At 46.8% G+C, this 17538-nt stretch overlaps 2 protein-coding genes across 2 annotated transcripts in view; both read left to right on the forward strand.

Moving 5' to 3' along the window:
* Positions 1 to 563: 563 nt before the first annotated feature.
* EDC3 (enhancer of mRNA decapping 3) overlaps positions 564 to 17538 on the forward strand; it is a 44505-nt gene continuing 27530 nt past the window's right edge. The window contains exons 1-3 of the mRNA XM_075535526.1: positions 564 to 722; positions 8847 to 9028; positions 11130 to 11440. Coding sequence (XP_075391641.1) covers positions 8865 to 9028; positions 11130 to 11440 — 475 coding nt within the window. The 5' untranslated portion in view covers positions 564 to 722; positions 8847 to 8864. The remainder of the gene's footprint in view (positions 723 to 8846; positions 9029 to 11129; positions 11441 to 17538) is intronic.
* LOC142430455 (large ribosomal subunit protein uL24-like) lies at positions 7677 to 8168 on the forward strand. The gene has a single exon (XM_075535559.1). It carries the CDS (start codon positions 7677 to 7679, stop codon positions 8166 to 8168), a length of 492 nt encoding a protein of 163 aa, XP_075391674.1.

The raw sequence follows: 17538 nt of genomic DNA on the forward strand, positions 1-17538 counted from the left end.
TAAAAGTCCCCTTACTTCACGCCCCCCCCCCGAAAAAATCCATACTAAGCTATAAAAAGTCTAACGTAGAAGGCCGGAGTGGCACGTTCTTCTGTACAAGGAATAGGTTGGTGGGGCAGAGGGGACCAGGTCGGCTGACTCTGTAGCTGCCCAAGATGGCCTTCACCCTGACAAACTTTGAAGCGGGCATGTTTCCTTCAACCCGTCGCCGGGCTGCCCTACTTCCAGCAGCACCCTACACCTGCGACGAAACAAGACTGGGCTCCCACGTCAGCAGGCACCCTTTCGGAAAGGGCTCTGCGCGAGCAAGGCGGCCGGCGTAGGCAGCGGGGCAGGAAGCGGAAGTTTCTCTCAGGAAGCGGTGTCTCCCAGGCGCGGGGGCTGGGGCCGGAGAGGCCGGACGCCGACTCCGGCCCGGGTTTCGTCTACTGTAAGGAGTGGGGTCGCTTAAAACGGTCGCCCAGGAGTGAGTCTGGCAAGCTGACGAGCCGGGCTTGCCCGTGGAGCCCCGAGCCTCTCCGCCGCCGGCCGCGGCGCTCCCTGCGCGTCGCGCCGGAAGTGACGCCACGCGGACGGCGTCCAGACGCCGGGGCGCTTCCGGCGGCGGCACCCGGGGCTCTAGGGGTCTGCGTGGAGAAGCCCCTCTCTAGCGTGCGTCCTTCCCGCGTTGGGCCGTCGGCGCTCTGTGGAGTTGGACGAAGCACCGGCCGGACGGCGCGGAGGTGGGAGCTGGAGGGGGCGCCTGGTTGGTGGGCGACTGGGGGAGGGGGCTTCCGGGGCTCCAGTGGGGTTTGCTTTGAGACTTCAGGGCGCCAGGCCAGGTGGACCTTGGGAGAGGCGGGCTCGAGGTGGCGGTCGCTTGTGGACCTGTAGGATGGGGGCCAGGTACTACGAGTTCCCCAGGGGGTTCGCATAAGGGGGGACAGCAGATTCTAAGCGAGGTGGCAGTGGCGTGAGGTCGGAAGCATTAGCGGCCTGGCCCCAGGTGCAGCCTGGTTGGTGGCTCTACACTCACTGGCTCACTCATCACTCCACTCCAGTGACCTGTTGGCCAGGAGACGAGGGCCACGCCCCTTACTGGTCGTTTGAGGACAGGTGGGCCTGGGAGATGAAGTGGATTGAGAAGGTAAACGATACATTCGAGGGCACAGCTTTACCTGAATCCCAGGAATTTCTTCCAGACTTTTTTCCTGCCCTAGGTCGGCCCACTATGTGGTATTCGTTGTAATAACTTGCTTGAGTACTTAAAAGTGTTTGGGTGGGTGAGAGGCAGCGTCCTTGCTGGCCAGGTGAGTTGATTTTGAATAAGTGCCCCAGTTCCAGGCCTAGACGGAGCTTTAGCAATCCCCTCCTCTGGTTACAGAGGAGGAACTTGAGGACCAGAGTGGTTTTTGTTTATTCTCGTCCCTCACCTCAGACTAAACGGACTTCATTTGGTCATCTGTCAGGTACAGGTTTTCACCCCACCAAAATGTAAATGACTGTGTTTCAGTCTGAAACCTCAGCTTGACTCCAATCTCTATGAATGTACCAAACTCTCGCCCAATTGCTTGCTTCTCTGAATGAGGTGAAACGTTGCACAGACATGCCCTTTTGCTTACTAAGAGTATTTTGGTGGCGCCTTCATGAGAGGGTAGGCTGTGGGCCTAGTAAAGTGTCTCAGGCATTCTTGACCTGTGACCCACAGTTGACTATATTTACGTCATTACCCAGTGTACTCCTGCACACAGGAGCACAAGCATGAGCGTGCACACACTTGGAATTAGAGTTCACCTATCCTTTCTGCAGATGATGCCAGCTGACATTTCTATGGAATCAAGTGAAGACAGGGTGGTGGTGGTGGGATTGTAACTCACTAAATGAACTCCGAACCACAGGGTGCTTATAATTTGAAAAGCACTAGACTGAAAGATACATAAAATCCTGCCATTCCTGAGAGCCTGTAAATACTACAAGTGGAAGATGTTGCATTTTCCTGTTCTTTGCCAGATAAGCAGGGTTAGGTTAGACTTCTTTTCAGGTAGCCAGATCCAAATTGGTATCTCAAGGAAGATAGTGTGAGGATTTTAGTAAGACACTTGACTTGTTAAGGCTGTTCCGGTAACATGGGAGGTGAGGTGGAGGGATCGTGATAGGATTAGATTGAGTGCAGTTGTCTCAGCAGCATGTGCTTACTTTGCGTCATTAACATTTTGATAATTCTCACATTTCACACTTTTCCATAATGCTGTTATATACTTGATAGACTATTGTGCAGTGTAAACCTAAGGAAATAACCACATCTGTGTGATGTACTTTATGTGGTCCCTTTATTGCAGTGGTCTGAACTGAACCTGTAATATCTCTGAAGTATGCTTGATGTTTCATGGTTAAACCAACCTTGCATTCCTGAAATGAACTCTGTTGGTGTTTAGTTCTTGCTCTATCTTGCCGAGTTGGGTTTACCAGTATTTTGTTAGGAGGTTTTGTGTCCGTGTCCATGAGGAATATTAGTCTGATGTATTCTTTGCCGGTGTACCTTTGTCTGGCATTGGTCTCTGAGTAAGATAATACTCCTCTTAAAATGAGTTGAGAAATGCCCCTCCTCCTTTGGTTTCTGAAGCAGTTTGTGTAGGATTGGTATTACTTATTTCTCAAATATTTAATAGAATTTATCAGTAAGGTCATCTGGTTTAAAAAAATTTTTTTAAATGACAGCATTTACAAGTAAAGTCACCAAAGAAAATGTCAGACCTGGACCTTCCTTTGTGGGAAACTTTTAAATGACTAAATCAGTTTCTCTACTTGATATGTGCCCCGCTATCACAGTCATTACACGCTCTGTTACCAACTGAGAGGCCAGTGGTTCGAACCCACCAACCACTCCATGAAAGACACACAGTTTGCTCTTTACAACCTTGGGGACCCTGACGGGGTTCTGTGAGTCAGAATCAACTTGACAGCATCAGGTTGGGTCTTTTGCTTTTACCTGGTATAGGTCTATTTAGAATTTCTGTTTCCTTGAGTTAGTTTTGTATCATTCTGAGAATTTGTCCATTTTGTATTTTCCCTTTTTCTTTTGAATATGTGTCCATTCAATTTTTCTCGCAGATGTTCAGTAATGGGATGTTTTAAAGAATCTACAGATGTGCAAGGTGGTAGGATTTATAGGCCGGATGATCTCTTTACAACTACTCAGCTCTGCCCCTCTAGTGCAAGACAGCCGTAGACAGTACACAAATGAGCGATCACGGTGGTGTACCAAGGAAACTGTGTTGACACCGGGCCAATTCGGACTGAGCGGATAGACTGCTGGTCCCTTTCCTAAAGTAGTAATAGATTTTATGGGTGAGTCTTTGATTGATTATTCAATTAGGCAAATCAGGTTTATGAAAGAGTAGAGTGCTTGCATAGCGCTTGGGAACTTTGTGTACTTGCAGAGATATGTGTGTTCCAGTTTGAAGAGCGGCACTTTGCAAGGGATCAGAGGGTGAATTGGGGCATTTTTGTTTGGTTGAGAAGAGAGGTGTTCCTCACAGGGTGATTGTTCCAGGGTCATCCCGTAGTCTTCTGTCGGATCAGTGTGGTTTCTGTCAAAAGGAGACCTTTGGACTAAAATCTGTTACATGGTATACACCCTATAGATTCGCTCAATCTTCATAATAATTCTGCAAGGTGTTTAATTGGTATAATTTCCACATTATATAAGACACAGTTGAGACCTCCATTGGGTTACTTTCCCAGGACGTATAGCTGGAAGGGTGAACTGGGTTTAGGATGTCAGACTTCAGAGGTGAACTGGGCTTAGGATGTCAGACTTCAAAAGTTCATGTCTTTTCACCCTGGAAAGGTCCTTGCTATTCCCACAGCTTTTATTCTACAAGTACAAACACCTTTTCAGGTGCATGGGAAATGCCTCGCTTTTTAGAAGTACATGCTAACTTCTTGCTCATGCACAGCTGGGTTATAATTACTTGTAGCAGGTCCAGGGGCTTCTCCTTGTACCTGAATGCTCTGGACCAGAGGCGGCAGGTGAAATGAAGCGAGTCAGCCCCGAGGCTCACCAGCTGTTGGCAGCTTATGGACCGTGTTATGGCTTCAGCTGCAAAATGGCCAGAAGTCTGTTGAGGGCCGCTGTACTTTATTGTATTTTACAAGACAAATGATGTAGTAACGCCCTCTCGTCTACCATTCGGGGGTCTGGGAGTCCTGAGAGTTCAACAGTGGACCCAAACTGTTCCATTTAAGAGTCATCTGGAAAAATCCCAGTGATCTGGGGTCTGATGCTGCTTTTGTAGCTGCACAGATTGTTAGGATAGGTTCTAGGAGCGAATTGGTAGAATAGTGTTGGCTGGGCCAGCATTGCGTCCTCGTGAAACATCTTGTTAACATGTTGAGAAGTACACCAAAGATTTCGTCTTTTTAGAGTGGAGTTGCTTGAAGGATTCACTGCCATAGATAGGCTTTTCGGGGGGAAATTACATATTTTCATTGTACATCAAATCCGGCCAGCACACTTAACCAAGATGTAGTAGGGAAGTAGACTGGTGAGGTGACGGCTGCCCTAGTAGGAGAAGAGCAAAGTGATGGGTGAATCAGGCACAGTACTAAGGGAGATGCTTAAGAACTGGAAGCAGAAGGGGCACAGCTAAAAGCCAATGAACTTTGCCTTTATGCAGTGGCTGCCAAGCTGCCAAAGGTACCCCCTGCCATGTGGCTGGCCAGCTGGCTGGCGGTGGTGGACCCTGTAGCCGGGTTTTCAAGATTTGACAATGTTTGAAGGTGGATAAGCATTATCATGATAAATGTTTTCCAAAAATATGTCAAAGGATGACTGTGGGAATAAAACAACAGCCCAAAAACCAAACGAATCATACCAAGCATATTACAGGCGGGGACAAAAAATTTATCCAACAGGTAGCTGTGGGTAAATGTTCAAGCCTTTATCGTGGCATTTAAAAGTGCTTGGGGAAAAAACAAGTGCTTCATGCCTCAAGTGTGGCTTGCAATATTAGGGAAGAAAAATTGATCATGAAGAAATATTTTATTTGGCATTTGTGTTAGTCTGGGTAGACTAGAGAAATAAATCCAGAGACACTGATGTATATAAGAGAGTTTTATACCAAAGAGCAGTTGTATATTGGGAAAACATCCCAGCCCAGCCTAGATCAAGTCCATAACTCCAATATTGGCCCATATGCCTGATACTAGTCCATAAATCCCTCTTCAGACTCACGAAACACATGCAATGATGCCAGGTGCAGGAAGATCACAGGCTGGTGGGTGCAAACTCGTGTGGATCCAATTGCAATGGAAGCATCACCTGTCTCCACAGGTCTCCGCCGCAAGGCTTGCTTAGGTCACAGTGGAGCTCCATGTGTCTGGTCCACAGGAAGATGAAGGCAGAGAGAGTGTGGCCCGCCTCTCAGGAGAAAAAGAGGAAGTTCCCAGAATCCTCATGAGAAGGCCACACCCACAAGGACGCATCCTTAGGCTGTGACCTGATTGACAGGATAGACTCCACCCCTATACTGGAATTTATCAAGTTGACATCAAATTAAGTAACTACCACAGTATTGATAATCTTATGTAACAATCAACATGTAGAAAATTTTGTATTTATGTGGTTATTGTTTCATTTGCTGGGCAATAAAGTTTTCTATTGTTGAAATATATGTGCAGGTCTTTAAGTAGCTCCTTCTCGTCGTTAGCAGTCATAGACTTGGCAGGATACGATGTGCTTGTCAGTCACCAGCTGATTTGTGGGGGGTGGTTTCTGCAGACGTCTTCATCCCTCCAGATGGGATAATTAAAATGCCCTTATCTGGCTCCTCTTTGAGGACCTGTTCTTGGCCCTGAAAAACAGTTCATTGGACTATTCTACCCCACCTCTGCTCCCCAAACCAAACCAAAAACCCACGGGCATCAGCTTGGTTCCAACTCACAGTGAGCCCATGGGACAGGGCAGAAATGCCCCTGTGGATTTTCAAGACTAACTCTTTCTGGGAGCAGTGAACCTGTCTTCCTCCCTCGGAGTGCCCAGTGGTTTTGCCCAATGTGTAACCACTGCGCCATCAATGTTTCTCGTATTCCAGCCCCACTAGTGCTTAATAGCCGTGGAATTTCCCATAAAGTTTTCCCTTCTGTGACCTATAGAATTATCTGTAGACATTCTGTTTTTGACAACTTGCTTTTGAAAGCTCAGGACAGCTGAATATAGTCCCTGGCACTATTAGGTATCCAGTGCATATTTGTTGGATGAATAACTAGGAAAAACAATGAGTTACTTGTTCCAATCCTGTAGAGAGAGGTTGAGAGATCGATCCAGCTTTGTGATTGAGCTCTGTCAAGTATGGATTTCAAAAGAATTCAATCCTGGTGGAGTAATGGGTTAAGCATTGGGTCACGAAGCACAGATTTGGCGGTTCAAACCCCACTAAGCATTGGAGAAGGAAGAGGCTTTCTGGGCCCATTAAGATGGGAAACCCTAAGAAGCAGTTCTTTGCCCTGTTAGAGCGATTGTGAACTGGAATTGCTGCAACAGCAGGGGGCTTGGTTTTGGGGGGGTTGTAATAGCTTGTTAATGCAGTGGCAGTTTTGTCTTGATACTTTTAAATGAAACTACTACTATTGAAGATTTGTAAAGTGGACACCAATAAAAGGTACAAGATAGGTATGTTTTCCCATGATGGCCTCACTGGCAGTGCCTACTTTCCCTCCGGAAGTAAAGACTGGGTTTGCCATTAAAATCAGATGAACCTTGATAGCAAGATACTGACTGATTATTACCAAGTGTTGGGTTGTTAACCATAAGGTCGGCCATTCAAACCACGGGTCTCTGCTGGAGAGAGTTGAGGCTGTCCGCTCCCATCAGGATTCCCAGCCTGTAGAGACTGGCCCCATGGAAGCCCTGCAGAGGCGCTGCGAGTGGGAATTGACTGAGTTGCGGCACTAGGCGAGGCTGTGGAGTGCCCTGTTTTAACTTCCACCGCCTGGTAGAGACTGACGAGGAGCGCCTTTTCCTGTGCTGCTTGGCCTTTGGAGCTGTCGTGGTGGTTGAGTGGGAGGTATCTCGGCCTTGCGTGTGGGATACACAGTGCGCCTCAGCGCAGTAGCACTCATCTGCCCGTGGAGGCTTGCCTATGGCTGGGATGCTGAACTGGTTTAGCAGAGCTGCTAGACTCCTAGTCGGTACTAGGAAGAAGGTCCTAGTTAAACGATTCTGAAAAATCAACCACTGACAGGCCTGTGGATTACAGCCATCTGATCTTGGTGTGAACGGCTCTCCAGGAGCCGGGTGACTGGACGATAACTTGTAGCTCTTTCATTTGGGATCAAGTTTGCTTTGCCCCCTGTAGCTTCTTAAGCTGGAAGCAGATAGATCATTGGTGTGAAAACCTTTCTTCTTTTCTAATATAAGCATTTAAAGGTGCACATTTTCCTTCAGGTTCTGCCCTGAGCATCCCACATATTTTTGCATGCTCTGTTTTCATTCCCAGTGAGTCCTAACTGGTTCCCCTTTGCCTTGTGAGGCCATCTGTGACCCGTGACGTATCTAGAAATACCCTGCTGACTCTCCGCATATTTAGGAAGATTCTAAAATGCTGGCGTTGGTGTCAGGTGTGATTTTGTTGTGGCTTGAGGACATACTCAGCTATTCCAAGCCTTTGAAATGTAATGTTTGCTTAGGGCCAAGAATGTGCTGCTGGTGCTTTCCCTTGGGGGCCATCGCTGAAGGAGCAGCAGCCAGAATTAAGTTCAGTCCCTTTGTGACTTCAGATCGGAGCAGAAACCGGAAAAGGCATTGCAATGCACCTTCCCATGTTGGCAGGAAGATTATGTCTTCCCCTCTTTCCAAGGAACTGAGACAGAAATACAATGTTCAGTCCATGCCCATCCGCGCGGATGTTGAAGTTCAGGTTGTGCAAAGACACTGCAAAGGGCAGCAGATCGGCAAAGTGGTCCAGGTTTGCCGGAAGAAATGCGTTATCTACCCTGAGCGGGTGCAGCGAGATCAAGCTCATGGCACCGCTGTCCGTGTGGGCAGTCACCCCAGCCAGGTGGTTACTACGAGGTTAGAACTGGACAAAGACCGCAAAAAGATCCTGGAACGGGAAGCCAAATCTCGCCAAGTAGGAAAGGAACAGGGCAAATACAAGGCAGAATCACTTGAGAAGATGCCAGAGTAAAATGTCTTGTACACAACCTCCATTAAAACCGGCACATTTGAGAAAAAAGAGAGACTGTGCTGGTGACTCTCCTATGTGTGGTGGGAACGTAGGAGGGAGAATCGAGTGCTACGACCACTAGAGTTTCCCTCCGCGCTCCTTGAAGCTCGCTTGTGTTTTCTGCAGCCGCTCGGTGTAGTCTTCCAATTGCTCCCTGTGGTCGAGAATTCATCACTGTCCGCAGCCGGAGGGCTCGTCGGATAACACGTTCCTCTGGCATTGTCAGTTTTAGTACTGCTGCTTCCACATTTCTTGGGATTAAATTATCTTTGAGAGCATTCTAATAGCAAGTGTATTAAACTATCCCCAGATATAAACCGGTTATAGTTATATGATTTGATTAGGAACATAGTATCTTTGCCATGTGATAAGAGAAACAGTATCTTTGCAATGCGCGTGCGTGTATGTGTGTTTAAAGCAACTCTAAGATCTCTACGTTAAATGATAATGCCTGTTTATTGATATGTACACTCCTACTTGGAGAAAAAGAGTTTTCTAGTGCCGCTTCTGTTACCAGTGTGACAGAATGTGTATTACTAAGTGCTGAGTCAGACACAGAGTAGCACCAGGTTAATATTTGCTGCTTGTCAAGACCCGTGTGTTTTTCTAGGCACACTGAATGGTTTCTTCTCTTCACAGGGGTCTCACATCTGAAACATGGCTACAGATTGGCTGGGCAGCATTGTGTCCATCAACTGTGGAGAGAGCTTGGGTGTGTATCAGGGCAGAGTGTCGGCAGTGGATCAGGTCAGCCAGACCATTTCTCTGACCCGGCCGTTCCACAATGGAGTGAAGTGCCTTGTGCCAGAAGTCACCTTCAGGTGGGTGCCCCGCCTCGGGAGCGTGAGCCCCTGGGTCTGCTGTGCCACTCTTCTCTCCCACAGGCAGCGCTGGCTAGAGCTGTGCCAGATGACACTTTTAACCCGAGGACGCAATTTCTAGCTGCTGTTCCCAGCAGAGATGCGATGGCGTAACTAGCTTTTGGCTAATGATTTAGGGCTTGTGAAACCTTTTTCTTAGAATTTGTCAAGCATAGGACATTACTTAAATGGATCCATTTCAGAAGAACCTTACATTTCCCCCTCTAATATGCTTTAATATTTTCTGCTTTTTTTCAGTAGTTTTATTGAGACATGACTCACATTTCATCTACTTGCATAATTCAGTCATATTTAAAAAGAGTTATATATACATCACCACAACCAGTTCTAGAGCATCCTTTCCCACCTGTATTCATTCCTTACTCCCTATTTCCCTTAAGACCTCCCACTCCCAAGCCCCATAAGCCATTGTCCCAATTGTTAGCTCTGTGCCCCTGCCTTTTCTGAGTTTCAAAAACTGGGAAACATAAAAAATGCAAACAGAAAACTGAGAACAATAAAAACACACACGTGTGTGTGTGTGTGTAAATATATATATATGACTACTGGTATTATTAAACTAGAGGATAAAAACCTTTGTTGAGAAAAAAGCAAGAAATATTTAAAATGAGAACAAATCCAGAATGAGTCAAATGACCAGGTGTCATATTATGCCCTAGTCCCATCCACCACAGTCAAGTTTACAATAGTCTCTAGGTGACCGCAAGGTTTCTCCCACCCCCCAACTGTGGTCAGGGGATCCGCGTTGGTGGCCTGCAGATGGATTGGGGGCGCCCACTGTCCTCGCCACAGCCTTCTTCAAAGTGGGGTTAACTATTTAGGTTCTGATACTTCACCCTCCTTCATGTTTGGATTTTGTTATTGTCATTTTTGGATCACACAAGCTGGTGTGCTTCGTCCAAGCGGACGTAGTTGACGTCTCACTTAGGTGGTCGCTTGTTTGAGTATGAGCCTTGAAATCCAGGCACCGTCTGCTTTCCTCAGCACACTTCACTGTAACACCCATACCCTCCGTGATCTCTTGACGCGAGAGCACCAAGCAGGGCCATGTCGTAGTACTAACTGTTCTGGGATTGGGGTAGAATTCAGTGGGAGCCCAGAATCTATGTGCTTGTCCATGGATTAGATATGACTCTGGTTCACTTCAGAGTTCGCCTTATAATTTTATGACAAAGAACATTATTGATGATCCTCCAGGGGCATAAGACTCATCCACTGAAAGCTTTCATTCTCAGCTTTTTGGTTGTTTTTTTTTTCATTCTCAGTTTTATGTGATTTGAATTTTCTTCCTTTTTAGGACTTTTCCTCTCCATAAACGTACCCCACTCTTTAGATTTGTAAACCAGTTTCTCCCTAGAGGCACCATCTCCAACAGCTAAATCCTTCTCAGAGTCAGTGCCATCGAATTGATTCTGACTCACAGTGACCCTAGGACAGGGTAAAGCTGCTCCTGTGGGATTCCGAGACTATAATTGTCTTCTAATTTATTAATTGGGAGTTAATACATATATCTTTCTATAGTTCAATTGCATATTGTACATTGCTACCACAATTGGTTTCCAAAAATGATTTTTCTTCTTGGACTTTTTGATATCGCCCTACCCCCCCCCCCCCCATTCTACTTGCTGTCCCTTAGGTTCATCAAGACTGTCCCCTTCCTTCGCCCGCAGAGCGGCGAGTGCTTTCGAACCGCTCACCTTGTGGACCATTAGCAGCCCAACTTGTAACACTGCTCCACCTGGGCTCCTCACTAAGTTCCTTAGTTGACCAAAAGTTCTTTTTCTTAATGTTTGCTGACAGATCTCAAGAATTAGCCACGGAAAACCTTATGGATAATTCAGGCCTAAGAACATATTAGTTAAGTGTTCTATTTCTGGTGAGAGAGTGAAAAATTTTTTTAAATCCATAAAGCATTCTTAGTGTCTGCTTCAGATGATCATTGCAAAGCCCGTGGCAAGGTGTCACTTGTTGCTGTCGACCCGTTTGTTTACTATTACCACTGCTACTGTTCAGTGATGTGGACTCTTGTTTTGTGTTTCAGGGCAGGTGACATTACGGAATTAAAAATTCTGGAGATCCCTGGGGACAACCAGCAATTTGGAGATCTTCATCAGGTGGAATTAGGCCCCTCTGGCTTGGGGTACCAAGTAGGTATCAATCAGAATGGCTTGGGCAAATTGATCAAGAAGCCATCCTCCTCCAGCAGCGCCCCGCAGAACATCCCTAAGAGGACAGACGTGAGGAGCCAAGAGGCTGCCGTTTCCCCCCAGCAGCAGTGCTCCAAAAGCTATGTGGACAGGCATCTGGAGTCCTTGAGTCAGTCCAAAAGTTTCCGTCGACGGCACAACTCTTGTAAGTAGGATCGCCTTGATAATTCCTCTCTCCCTGATGGGTCCGGGCTAAGCTCTTCACTGCCGCTCTCTCAATGAGCCTTTCATTACCCGAATAAAAAGAGCACTGGAAGAACAGCTGTAGCCTGGCGTTCCTATGTCGGCTTCAGTCTCTCTCCGTGCAGGGGGAAAGGACGTAGACTGCTCAGGACACATGCTCACACTGTGCCCTCTCCTACCGCTTCTCTCTTCGTTCCAGAAAAACCTCTGCTCTGCCTCGAAGTCACTGGACTGGCCATGGTGCTTCCACTGCGCTGACTGATGGCAGTCGTGGTGCCCGAGGGTGCACTTGCATCTGACCTTCTGGCAGTTCCCGAGAAGCTTGTTGTTGTTGGTGGTGGTTTGCTCCCATCCTCTGTTGGGAGGAGAGCCGGGTATTGGCGCAAACATCTCTCGGATCTGTCCGTCTCTGAGAGAGACTGGCAGTTTTGAGCTTGCTGTATTTACTGCCCCTGGCGCATCAGTGTGTGCTCGTGTAGCGATCATGCCTACCTTTGTCCGCACCAGAGTTCTGAGTAGCATGTTCTGATTATCCAAAGCTCACTGCTGTTGAGTCAATTCTGATGCATAGCAACCCTGTAGGACAGGATATCACTGCCCCTGGGAGTTTCCAAGACTGTTAACTCCTTATAGGAGTAGAAAGCCCCATCTTTCTCCTGAGGAGCGGCTGGTGGTTTCGAACTGCAGATCTCTTGGTTAGCAGCCCATCTCGTAACCCACTACACCACTAAGGCTAACTGTAGAACCATATCAAGCTACTAGAGTCTGTTAGGCTTGTTATGAAAGTTCTTTTCAAAAAATCATTCATCAGTGGCAAACCATTGTAATTTTCTGGATTTTGGCCCCAGAGGTAGTGGCAGAATATGGTAGAAATGTTTAACATGCCTTTATTCAACTATCCACATAAGGTTAATAAGCTGAAGTCAGATTAAAGCAGAATTTAAAATAAGCTCGGTCTCTGCAACTCTCATTCAGAGTGTATCAGAGAGCCCTGCAGAGACACTCCAGATGCCATTGACGGCTCTGCGCTCCTGTGCGACCCCGTGCCAGTGCCAACAGCTCCTGTCTTGGAATTGCCTGATTCAAGTGGACTGACGTTGGGAAACACTCTTCCTCCTCTGCTTTTTAAAGTATATTTCAAGGCAACTATGAACAACTGTCTTGAGAGATGATTGGAAAATTTACCCTGAAATTTTCACTTTTGTTTCTCTTCTATCCTTAGAAAAACTGTAGAATACTTGGGTAGAAAAATGACTTGTATTTAGGCTTCAAACTTTCAAATTTGTTTTATTTTTTTAAGAAAACTTTCTTATAACGAATCACCATGTTTTGTAACCATTACTATAGTCTTTGGAAGGAAATCATGTGCGGTCCACACTTAAGGAATGGTAGTGCGGTGCCACCTCTGGAAGGGGGGTCGATATGTGCATCTGCGCACACACGCACACACACACACACACACACACACACCCTATCATGGTAGTGCTGTACCACCTCTGGAAGGGGGGTCGATGTGTGCATCTGCACACACACACGCACACCACACACACACACACACACCACACACACACACACACACACACACACCCTATCATGGTAGTGCGGTGCCACCTCTGGAAGGGGGGTCAATAAGTGCATCTGCGCACACACACACCCTTATCCCCCAAACCAAACCCACTGTCAGCGAGTCTATTTTGACTCAGAGCCCATCTAGGGTATCGGAGACTCAATCATAAGTCCCCACATTTATTTGGCTTACCACCCCCTTTATAGAAAGACAAAGAAAATCAGTCAGTGCCCCCTGGCAATTGAAAACTTTTGTACTTGGCCCATAAGCCAGGATCAAGTAAAGGTATCTCTTTTGCAATCTTTTTGTATGAACCGTATGTGTGTACGTATGTACGTATGTATGTATGTATGTATGTATAGAAACATAAGTTCAGACTATAATGTCTTAAACTCTAAACCATCGCCAGGTGAATCCTTCTATTCTCCCTTTGCTTACCTGTAACTTACCATCTGCCATCTTTTACTTAATTGTCCAGTTTGGCTTTCCGTTTGCTGTATGTCGTGTCCGAATCATTAACCCACACTTCCTTTGGGAAACAAGTAAAATATGGTGCTGTGGCCGCTCCCGTTTGCCTCTCACCTCACTCCATTCGTTTTCTAAATTACTGAGACCCCATACCACATTCATTGTTAGATTGCTTTGTCATTCCTGGGTCCTCTATTTTTGTTTTGTGAAGCTGCACACATCCAGATGGACTCTTTGTGCAGTGGTTCGGTAGTTTTGACAAAGGTCTAGTGTTGTGTGTCTGCCATGGTGTCGCGCAGAACAGAATGCAATCATCCATTGTCTGTGGGGAATTGGTGTCAGGAGCCCCTATAGATGCTAACATCTCTTACTTGAGGCACTTTTAAAAGATGGTGGAAAATGGGATTAAAAGATAATGGAATTATTTCTATGATTTTTGAAGCCCTATTGTATAAAATGGCATAGTAGTTAGTTGCATGTAACATGCACATTCTCATATACTTTAAATCATCTTTAGATTAGTTTTAATATCTAATACCCAAACCTAAAACCAAATTCACTGCCACCAAGTCATCAATCCTGTGTAGCCCCCGACTGTACATGTGTGTAGAAGCAAGCAGCCTCGTCTTCCCCACATAGAGCCGCTGGTGCCTTTCAGTCACGAATGTGGTCCACAGCCCAGTGCCTAACCCGCAGTGCCACCACAGCTCCTTACTTACCCAGGTCCTACCGTGTGTGTGATAAATAGAAAGCCCTGGACGCTCCCGCGTAGCCATTGAGGGATGTCTTTAGTCACTGAATTGTGTTTTTCCTCTTCGAATGTCATCTGTCCATGGTTGGTTGAGTCTGTGGACACAGAACCCACAGATATGGAGGACCAAATAGAATGTCACCACCTTAGAAACCCCCCTGTGGAGATGCAGGGAAGTGTTTCATATGGCCCTTCTAGCCGCAGTCCTTGTGACGCCCGCAGTGTTTGGATGTATGGAACCATAAGGAAGAGATTGGTCTCTAAGCTTAGAGCAAGCCCTCTGAGTCAGGAGCAGGGTGAGTGGGTGTGCAGAGCACATCCTTTGGACTTGGAGGCCCTGTGCTGAGAACCTCTTAGACCCAGGAGATGGAGACCTGTAACACTGGAGATGACAGCATAGCCAGGAATCGACTTAGGCTGGGCAAAGCAATTACAGTAGCTTTGCTGAGCTAATCCGTGGACCCAGGGACATGAATAAGCACCCTAGGGCCAAGGCTTCTTGGCGGAATGATACTTGCCTGAGCGGGGCAGAGGTTGGCCTGATCTGCCTGGAGAGCTGAGAACCAGGGAGATCCCTGCTGGTGGGCAGAGCCAGGCAACTGTTCTGACCAAATAACTGTGTTGCTGAATTGTAACCTATGAGTTCCCTAGTAAACTGTGAGTTCTCTGTGACCATGGTAATGAATTGAGCTGCAAAGTGGAAGCGCCAGGGGAGGGACCTTGGGTGTCAGAATTGGTAAAAAGGTGGGGGCTGGAGGTATGCATGACCTGCACGGCATGAGCATCAGCCTTGGGCCACTGCTGATGGTGATTGTGAAGTTAGAGGGGAGAGGCCCCGCAGGTGTGCTTCACCATCTGTCCCTTTCTCCGTTCTTACTCATTCTTGTTTCCCCTTCCCTTTCTCAGTCTCTAGACTTCTGCCCTTTCCAGGATGTTGCATCATTACAAATCACACACTCGGAAGCTTTTTCATGTTGGTGTCTTTCTCTTAGCCATATGCATTTAGAGACTACCCAGGTGTTTTTTTCTGGAGTGGGGAAGTTCAGTTTATTAGTGGGCACAGGGCTACCAAGGCCTCTGTGAACGCAGGGTCCACTACTTGTGCGGGGTCCCTGATCGGGGATGTATTTGGCCCCCAGCCATCTGGGATAAGGCATTTCTCAGCCACCGTGTCCTCAGATTCATCAGCATTAACCTTGGGGAAGCCCCATTTTTAGAGATGTGGATCTTTTGGTACCCAGGGAACTTGAACTTGGCCCTGCTTAAGGCCTCAACCACACCCACGCTCCTTGCTTTGAAGTTTGTGCATCGTCCATGTCTTCTTGTGACTGATGAACCCACTTTCATCGATAAATAACACTCCATTGTGTAGACATCCCAGATTTTTTATCAGTTTGCTGATTGAAGGACTTGTTGGCTACTTCTAGTTGGGGGCATTTGTAAGTAAACTGTTACAGGCATTTGCAGTTTTCAGATCGTTGGGTAAGTAGGGGCACACTTGCTGGTGGTTATTTTAAGATGGTCTGCTTTCTATTTGGTTACTTATGCCTTTATTTTTTCATTACTCTTTCCAGAGTGCACTTCTGTTCAAATCATGTTATTTGACCTCTAACAAGTTAGACGCATAGTCAGTGGAGTCACTCTGAACAAAGTACTCTGGGTGTGGTTTATTTAGGGTTTGACATAGGGTCAAGCCAAGTGGAAGGAAGATGAGAAAACTCTTGACACCAAAACCTCCCCCCCAAATAAGCTGCAGTCAGCTCCAACGGATTCCGTGGATTCTCCAACCAACTCCACAACGGAGTAGAACTGTGCCCCCTAGAGGTTTGGGTGGCTGATTGGGGACATAGATTGCCAGACCTTTCTTCCTTGATTGTAAATCTGCATGGGGATAGACAGCCTCATCTTTTTCTTTCGGAGCAGCTGATGGGATTATCAGAGCCCTTGGGAACCTCAGTTTAACTATAGGCTTGACCCAAGACCTAAAACCCAACCCAGTGTTACTGACTTGATTCCTCCTCATAGCCCCGCTCTAGGGCAGAGACAAACTGCCCCTGTGGATTTCCAGGGCTAGCAGTGGAGTGGATTCTGACGCATAGTGACCCAATGAGATGACCGGGTAGAACTGCCTCTGGGTTTCTGGAACCGTAACTCATCACAGGAGTAGAAAGCTGGTCTTCCTCCTGGAGTGGGTGGTGGCTTCAAGTTTAACCACTACACCCCAGCGCTCCCTAGTCCTTGATCACATACAGTTCAATAAACATCTGAAGGTTGAGGCTGGGTTGCTTTGCCTGTAGGACACAGAAATGGATAGCGGCCCTGTAGCACCTATGGAGGCAAAAGTGGTTTCTCAGATCTGTCTCAATCCACTTGGCACTAATTTACTCTATTCCCTTTATTTATAGCAGCGGTTCTCAACCTGTGGGTCCGGACCCCTTTGAGTGTCGAACAACCTTTTCACAGGGGTCGCCTAAGACCATCAGGAAAAACATTTTTCTGATGGTCTTAGGAACCGAGACACAGCTCCTCTGTCAACCTTCTCACTGATGTTGGCTTTTTATTCATACTGTGGCAAAATGTAACAATGTAGTTTACTATTGTTATATTTAGACTGTTACCTATGCTACTCCACGTTTCAAGACAAAATGTCATTTATTTGTCATTAGAAATAAATATTTCACAATACATAATTACATATTGTTTTGTGATTCATCACTTTGCTTTAATTATGTTCAATTTGTAACAATGAAAATTCATAACAGTAGCAAAATTACAGTGATGAAGTAGCAACAAAAATAATGTTATGGTTGGGGTCACCACAACATGAGGAACTGTATGAAAGGGTCCGGCATGAGGAAGGTGGAGAACTCCTGATTTATAGGGCGCAGACTGGTTGCGCTTGAAGGGCATGTTTGTGTAGCAGCGAGCCCACTCTCTGAGGTCAGGCCTTAACGTTTGCAATGTTTTCCTTGGCCAATGGAACTCCCAGAAGCCCGGGTGGCACAAATGGTTAAGTGCTCAGCTGCCAACTGAAAGGTTGATGGTTCAAAGCCAGGGAACGGTTCTGTTGGTTTGATGATCTGCTTCAGTGAAGAGTACAGTTAAGAAAACCCACACGGGTCGCGAAGAGTCACCGTGGATCGTCAAACCAATGACTGCAGTCGCAGTGCCTTCTTAACCGCCTTGGCTGCATTCCCCACGCCCCTGCTGCTGGCGCCCAAGAGGTGGCCTGGGTACAGGTGCCCAGAACTGGGTAGTTAAGGCCCCAGTAAGT

Source organism: Tenrec ecaudatus, chromosome 17 (genome assembly GCF_050624435.1).
Source record: "Tenrec ecaudatus isolate mTenEca1 chromosome 17, mTenEca1.hap1, whole genome shotgun sequence".
Lineage (NCBI taxonomy): Eukaryota > Metazoa > Chordata > Mammalia > Afrosoricida > Tenrecidae > Tenrec > Tenrec ecaudatus.

What these genes read in the sequence shown, in the direction of transcription:
- LOC142430455 (XM_075535559.1), top strand. Translation starts at nt 7,677, where the DNA reads ATGTGCTGCTGGTGCTTTCCCTTGGGGGCCATCGCTGAAGGAGCAGCA.